At 35.3% G+C, this 8328-nt stretch overlaps 1 protein-coding gene across 1 annotated transcript in view; it reads right to left on the bottom strand.

Annotated features, from left to right (window-relative positions):
- Positions 1-4066: 4066 nt before the first annotated feature.
- LOC129445283 (uncharacterized) overlaps positions 4067-8328 on the bottom strand; it is a 235063-nt gene continuing 230801 nt past the window's right edge. The window contains exons 61-66 of the mRNA XM_073861848.1: positions 8120-8298; positions 7901-8022; positions 7694-7755; positions 7467-7570; positions 7076-7224; positions 4067-5632 (exon numbers count right to left, since the gene is read on the bottom strand). Of these exons, the coding sequence (XP_073717949.1) occupies positions 5540-5632; positions 7076-7224; positions 7467-7570; positions 7694-7755; positions 7901-8022; positions 8120-8298 (709 nt within the window). The 3' untranslated portion in view covers positions 4067-5539. The remainder of the gene's footprint in view (positions 5633-7075; positions 7225-7466; positions 7571-7693; positions 7756-7900; positions 8023-8119; positions 8299-8328) is intronic.

Genomic DNA, 8328 nt, shown 5'->3' with positions numbered 1-8328 from the left:
AGCCTGGATTTGGATAATATATATGCTATATGCAAATGTATGTCTACAACAGCCTGTTTACATTTTCAACAGAACCATCAGCCATAGTTTTATAAATGTTTTTGCCTTTAGAAGACTTTGTTCTTTCTCCATTTCTGTTTGCTGCGGCGTCATTTGTGACCTGTGCTGGCAAATTGAGTTGAGATGAGCAAATTTTCAAAAATGTGTAATTTATATTTTAACATTCTCTATTAAAAAACTTCAAAACAATTGGAACAGAACAACAGAACTATACCTGTTAACGCAGAGCAAAAACAATATCAATATATGTTTTTCTTTTATTGTTTAATTTTGACATTGGAACTGACCACTTTAAGATACAGTAGGTCTGATAATGCAAGGGTTTAATATAATGACACAACAGATACTTTTCCTTAACAGTTAACCAAACATTCACTTCAGATATAACAGATTATAGGTCATACCTGCCTGAATTCTTGTCAAAACAGATATTTTTAAAACTGTAATTTTGTGTTGTCTATATATCAGGGTCACGCACTCGCGTGTTTGTGTGCATGCGCTTCAGACGTCTGCGTCAGACATCGCTTTTGAGCCTTGTCACTCTTAATAACTCTTTTAACATCAATCAGATCCCGAACTTTATCTCTCTTAATAATTATTTTAACAGCAAGAAAGTCCTGCGGTCTATTTTCTATAATTTCTGAATGCTTTAAAAACGAAACTAAAAAGTGAAAGAAGACGCATCTTTGCTTTATATGGATTTGGGACGGTACACCTCACAGAAAACGTGCAGATAAAGAAAACTGCGCGTGCAGAAAACGTGCATTTTAGATGTTTAATGACCATTTACAGCATTGGATTCGCTAGACGAGATCTTAATGTTCTTATTTTTATGAAAAGCTCAGAGTCATCTAGACAGCGCCGGTCACTTGCTGCGTCTCAATTCATCCAGCTGTGGGTCAAACAGAAATTGCGTGTTTCTTTAATCGCGCGTTAATAAAATTAGTGCCGTTAAAATTATTTTGCGTTAACGCGTTATTAACGCGTCTATTTTGACAGCCCTAATATATATATATATATATTATATATCATCATCGCTGCCTGATGAAACTCACGTATGTCCAAAACGGTAACTTTTCAGAAAGTGAAAAAAACACTGTATATCAAAAGCAGTTGAATGTAGCGTTGTCATACTTGGTACGGCATATTTACATGTAACCATATTCTTGCCAGTGTCATGATATAATCCACATTTGACCAAAATTGAGTTTAAATGGACATGCGTGCATATTTTACAGTAACTTTGATCGATACGCGTTCTTCCGATCATTAATTAGAATGGCCAAAGTCGCGTTTCGTATTGACAGATGAATACGCTCAGTTTATTAAATAGCCTACGTCTTGGTTAAATACGCTTACTTTATTTAATATTAATTATAAGTGTATTAAATGTCTCTTACAAACCATTAAGGGACAATGAATCAATACACTGACATGGTAATGCTACACAACAGGGGCGTCAGTTTGTGTTGAAAAGTGGTGGGGACAAAAGATCTTATAAAAACATTACTGCAGGACGGGAAAAATATTGAATAACGCGCATCAAAAATGGGCATAGCGTAGGCCAGTCAACAACAAGAAAATACTCAGCATAAATTTATAAACCCTCAACAATGTCGAATGCACACATCACACATGTAACAGTCCCTGCAACACCAGCTCAACCGAACAATGCCAAAGCACCATACCGTAGAAAACAGCAGCGCGTTTAATAAATGATTACAATGAATTTCATTAAATATGTACAAGAAAACACACCATAAGCATACAACACAACATATGTGACACTAGACCACAAAATCAGTCTTAAGCATCGCTTGATTTTTCAGAACATTTTAACCAAATGCGTTCAAAAAGTGGTGGGGAAATCCCCAGCGTAAATATTACCAATGCTAGACAGATACTTTCTTTGCACAGTCCTACCGTAATTAAGTAACTCCTAGATGTTAGTCTGGGGTCCGGGGGAAACGTTTACCTCGATGGAAAGTCATTGTCATGTTTATTCGGCTATATCCAGTGCTGAGGTTCGATGAAACTTTACGAGACCGGCGAGATGCTTCACAGGCGGAAGATATGCGGCGTGATTGACAGCTTTGACACCAAACGGGTACGTGAAAATCAGATGACATGATTTCACAAGTTTTCATTGGCTATTTAGGTATGTGACGCATACTGTATATGGAAATGAACCTGGACATTCAATCTGTCGAAAAATCTCAAAATCGGCAAAATGAACATACCTGAGTTTCATCGGACAGCGACGATATATATATATATATATATATATATATATATATATATATCCCAAGGGTTTTTCTCTCCGAGGACTTTTTTTACTTCCCCGGCTAAAACGTCAGGGATTTTTTTCTCCTAGGGGGTTTTTCAACCCGGGGAGGCAGCACTCTTGGGCTTAACTTCTATACGTTACATTAGTAATACGTTCGCTTATAATGTTGATTTATAGCCGCAGCAAATTTAGCTGCTTGTGCTATCGTGTATTATGTTGTGCTATCTGTCGATTTTCTGTGCTTTTCACTTCTTCTATTATTGTAAAGCTGCTTTGATACAATTACCAAATTGTGAAAAGCGCTATATAAATAAAATTGAATTGAAATTGAATTGAATTGAAGCAACCGTTATGTGGGATCTGTCTGCCTAGTTTCAGATGCGTAAGATATTTAGTACATTGCCAGAGGTTTAAGATTGTGTGGTGTGGGGGTTAGCTATGTTTATTTTTGCTACAGCATTCCCGTGTGTTTACCGGCTCATGTTGGTGCGGCGTTTAGCTGCGTGTCCAGTACACTGTTTGGCATCATCCCTTCATCTCTATTCCGTGGATATTTATGTTAGGTCTGTTTGTTGGTGTGGTGAACGGCTGCGTTATTTGGTATGTATTTAATATTTCTGAAATGCCGTTCGTATACTTTAAACTGGTTTATTAATCATGTTATTATATTACCCGTTAGGGTTAGCACTGTGCGTGTTGCATTCGGTACTACATCTGGAAGCACGCTGCTGTTTTGTTCCTGCTGGATTTGTTTTCTTTTCTTTTTCTATATTTTTGCTTCATGTGTTTTATTATTTTTGTTTTGGGTTTTTGTGGTGAGTGATTTAGCGCGGCACGATTTTGGAGCTGTTGGTTAAAACCTGCTCCTATTTTGACTGTATTTAAAGATCTTTTCCCATACGTTACATGGGGAAAAAATAACGTGTTCGAGGGCCACGCTCATTCATATTATTTATTTATTTTTATCCCTTAGGATGTTTCTTACTTTGAATTGATTCAGTACGTTTTGTTTCTTTGTTTTCGTGTTATTAGCTAGCTGTCTAAGCTAGAAATTATTTATCTCTCTTCCTTTATGTTGGGAGGGCTTCTTTTGCTCCCCTGTATTTAATAAGGGGTTAATGAATGTTTATTTGTTTGTTTTGTATTATAATTGCAAGAGCTATGTGTCCGAAGGCAGTGAGGCTTTTCTCTTTCCTGGTTATAGTTTTTTTCGATTCACAGTGTGCTGTGTGAGCACCAACGATTAAAATCACTGGTATTGGAGTGAGTGTGTGTGTGCGTGTGTGCACCCCATGTGATTTCTTCTTTTGCTCCCTCTCTTTAGCCCATCTGATGCCAATAGGCTGCAGCCCTGTAATGATTGTGAAGTCTCATTGTTCATTCTGGTTTACCAGCCTCAGCAATTAGCTGAGTGATGACCATTTTTACATGCTTTTTTGTATTTTTGTATGAATAAACTATATTTTGTTACCCACGTCTCTTTCTCATTTTATTCAGTAAAATGAACCTGGGTTCCTTATAACACTTAAGTAAACTGTGATTCCCTGGTACAGTCCCAAGGTGGCAGTCTATTATTATATCTTTTGCTGAGTGTTGGAAATTACCTTTAAAAAGACCACTTCATCACAGTAGCACTGTACATATTACAGTAAAATACTGTTTAAATGACAACATTTTATTTGAAAACTTTAATGACAGAGACTTCAACAGGTAGGCAATAGTTTATAGGTTAGAATGCAATAAAATGTTTACATTTGGTAAAGATAACTAATTGTTTAGATATTCACTAAGACAGCCATTTTGGTGCATGTGTATTTGTCTGCAAATAAAAAAAGAAGCGAACATGAACTAATTTAAGCTCTGTGCATGCTCGCTATTTTGGGGTATGAAGAGCCGTGCCACACATGATTCTCATCTCTCAGACAGGGTTGTTCAAGGTCCAACATCATGAAGGTTAAAGATATTAAGCAGAGATTTCATATAGGCTACACTTTTTATTTAATCAGTAGGCCTACTATCTATAAACAAGGGTTATTTATTTTACCCAAACATTAGATTGAGCCTTTTTGGTTATTGAACTTGTTTGTTTTTTTGGGGGGTGGGATATAAAGTTTTGATAGTTAGCACTGGTTGTGTCATCTCATTACTATTTGCCTATGATACTCTGAATACTTTATAGGTGTTTGCTATTCAATAAGCTTTTTTATACTTGGACGGCAACATGCCCAGTACATTGGTGAAAGCTTTCTTACCTATTTGGAAAAACTGAATACAACAGCATTTTTGTTTTTCATAGTCAGGCAGCACATGTTTCTTTTTTGCCTTTTTTATAGACTTTCCAACTTTTTCACAACTTTTCAAAACTATTTATGGCAAATAAAAAAGAAATTGTTAACTCAAGGTTAAAAGTAGGGCACTGAATTTATGAGAAGCAAATTCAGAATGATATGCACATCTTACTGTAATAGATATAGTAGCTTAGCTATAGAATGTATCCCACTTAGACAACAGTGATTCAAGGAAACCTTTTAGTAAAAATGTGTTGGCAAAAGGCTCTGATAACACACATGGATCACAACACATGCTGGTAGTATGTATGTTTCCGAGACAGTGCTTTACGTGCCCATTATAAGACCCAAATTTAGTTAAGTTTATATAATTATATTGATGGGTACACATGTAAATTTTTTGGGGAGGAGGCCCCAGTGCTGAAAAAATGTTTAGCAAGAATTTCGAGTCACATGGAAATACAAAATCATAAAGTGTGAATAAATAAGATTATTTTTTATATATTTTTTGTTCATTACAATAAAATATGTGACATTTAATAAGTTAATTATTTGGAGAAAAAAATCAACATTCATTTAAATATTGTAAACATTACACAAGTATTAAATAAATAAATTAATTTCAATAGGAATTACAGCTTCGAAAATAAATCACATTGAGAAATATTTTGTGTAGCTCCTGTCTGTCCAGCAAAACAGGAAGAAAATAAATAGTGAATTATAAAAGCTCAAAGCTATCATAATCATTACGTACATTTAAATAACCGTATTAAGAGTAATCAATAATAATTATCACAAGTTGTAATTAAGAACATAAGTATAAGCAATTTTTAAGAATAGTTTTACAGTTGCTGAAAGATCACTTTTCCCGTTTAATTGTTTTCTTAGTTGTCTCTCAAGTTCACTAGAAGATGTTGTGAGTGAAGTACTGTATGTTGTATGACCGTCTTCTGGCCCAACGTCGTCTTATTCCTGCACAGCAACCACATAGCAAACACTAAGGGAGAAAAAAAGCAAGACAGAGAGAGAGAGAGAGAGAGAGAGAGAGAGAGAGGGGGGGGGGTTGAACAAATGTTCTCAGTCAAAACAATAAACTGTCAAAAAAAGTTTTAAGCACAAAGACAATTAATATAGACAAAAAATATAATGAATTAAGCACAAAGACAATAAAATATAGTTTCTGGAAGTGACTACAGGTTCAAGCCCACAAGGGCACAAAAGGAAACATAGGTGAATTTGGAAAAGGAATATTACAATCTCATGATTTAATGCCAAAATCCTACAAAGTTATACAAAAATAAGTGCCTGTAAGTGCCACTGTGATACATTAACATTGTAAATGTTGTTATATAGCTTGGTTACTAGGGCACGGGGTTCTGTCATTGAACATGTTGCCGAAGACAATTACTACGTTTCATAGCAATACGAAGTTGCGTTCATAAAATAATGCATTTTATGACAAAATTTAAAATGGGCAATGCCCAAAAAGGCTGACATTGGAAAACTGGTTATATTTTGACTCAGCATGCTTTAAGGAATCTAACAAGACCATTCTCATGATTTTGGTCAAACTTTGGGAAAATTATACTGATGACACATACCAAGTTTAATGTCATTTAAGTTTTCCGAAGATGCAGCTGCATGACCATTTGGGTTGCTTGCTGTCAAATGTTTTGTTCAATTATAAGGCCGGCAAGTGGTGCAATCCGACTACCTTTTTTGTCTATCCTTAGACTGTACCCAGATAGACCGTTTCAGCAGCAACAACATAAAAAAATGGCTCTTGTGGTGTTAACGTAACTTCCGCATACAGTAGAATCAAAAACAATCAAAAGTCAAAAGAATCAAAAGTCCCTTTTTCAGCAGTTCTGATTGCAAGGGAAATAAATGCACAAGTAAAACTTTGTTCATATATCCTATCTAACGCGTATCAACCATTACACTAAGCTAATGTTACTGTGAAAATTAAAGTATACAACGTTAGCTACAGGTCATGGAATTCTTGTCTGGCTGCCAAACCTCTCCTGAAATCCATTGTTGCGTGCTTGCAGGTGAATTTATTGAAGTGGTATATGAGAACGGATTGGTATATCAAAAATGTTTTAATAACTTTTTGTCCTGAGTGTCTTTGGATGCTACCTGTCAAATTTCGTGCAAACGGACTAATACTGGGTGGACTTTGAAAGTGTTAAATTAAAATGGCAGGAAAACAATGTAGAACCTGTCTATGTGCCAAATTTCATAACTTTCCTACATTTGGTTCAATGGGCTGCCATAGATGCAATGGCGGAAGAAAAAGAATAAAGAAAAAAACAAATGAACACAATAGGGGTCTTCTCCCCTTTGTGTGAAGTTATTATATGAATCTTATATCATAGTTCTATTACAAATAATCACTTAACCAATAAACATATTGTACATTCTGTCTTCAAATACTTACACAAAGGAGAATCCAGCAAGGTACAAGCAAGATGGCTATAGCACAAGGAACAATTATAGCCACAACCCACGCTGCACTAGTGCTGTTGTTCGGCCCGGTAGTGTTCACCACAGAGGGAAATGGGGTTGGAGTAGTTGAGTTACTGGCTTCTAAAGAGCAATGTTTTGGGAAAAATTTAAATAACGTTAATAAAAAAGAAAACAGGAAGTCTCAGCTCAAGGAATACTATAAAAATGATGGGTTATTTTCAACCCACCATTGGGTCTAAAAAGGGATGAACCGTTGGGTTAAATTAACCCAGAACATTTTCGGTCCAACGCTGGGTTGAAAATACCCCAGCATTTTTTAGAGTGTAAAGAGCTATTAATGTTTCAAATGCAGAACAACATACCAATATTAACAGTGATAAGTGCTTGGAGAAAAGGACTTGGAAATTTGAAGTCATCTTCCGAGAAAACATACTCAACATCAGCCTCAATCACAGTTGAATTACCCCTGGGGAAATTTAAATATAAACAGCGTTGAACATAGTAATCAAAAAAATAATCAAAGTGATCACATCATCATTAATGATACTTATTCTTTCACATTTCATTCAAATATGAAGTCATGACTTACGTAAATTTGGCTTCTTTGAACACAAATGGAGTGGCGTTTGGGTCATTTAGGATCACATTCAGCTGAACAGGTTGGCAAAAAACACATTAATTATGTATTATTTATAATCAATATAATTCATTTAATTCATCTTAATTTCATATTGGAATTTAAATTTGAAATTATTTTTATATACACTAGCATGCTTTCAAATAGTTTCAAACTCACCAATTTATTTATTGAATCCTGGATTATCATATGTGTGCTGTTTCTGAGTACAAGTTTCTCAGACATGCTGACATTGCTGATTTCAAATCCAAATTTGAGGGCATACGAGTTATCAGAAATTTCTTGAAAAGAAATAAAACACAAATCAGACATAAGTACATGTATAAATCTCTTTATTGTAGCCTAATGTAAAGTTATTGTTTCCCTACACAAACTTACTTGTATAGGTGACATTCACAAAGCTCACAGGATCGCTGAGTTTTTGTACTGTCAGGTCTCGTTTGGTTCTTAGACGTTTGTCCAGCAGATTGTTGGCAACTTGTAGAACGGCGCTTTCACTTGGTATGGAGCCTCTCGTTATAAAAACAAGCCGGATGTAAATAATTGCTTTTCCAAGTCTGAAAAAGGTGAAACAAAATAATATTGAG

This window comes from Misgurnus anguillicaudatus, chromosome 3 (genome assembly GCF_027580225.2).
Source record: "Misgurnus anguillicaudatus chromosome 3, ASM2758022v2, whole genome shotgun sequence".
NCBI classification, from domain to species: domain Eukaryota; kingdom Metazoa; phylum Chordata; class Actinopteri; order Cypriniformes; family Cobitidae; genus Misgurnus; species Misgurnus anguillicaudatus.
Note: the sequence above shows the minus strand (reverse complement) of the source record. Positions and strands in the feature narration are given on the sequence as shown.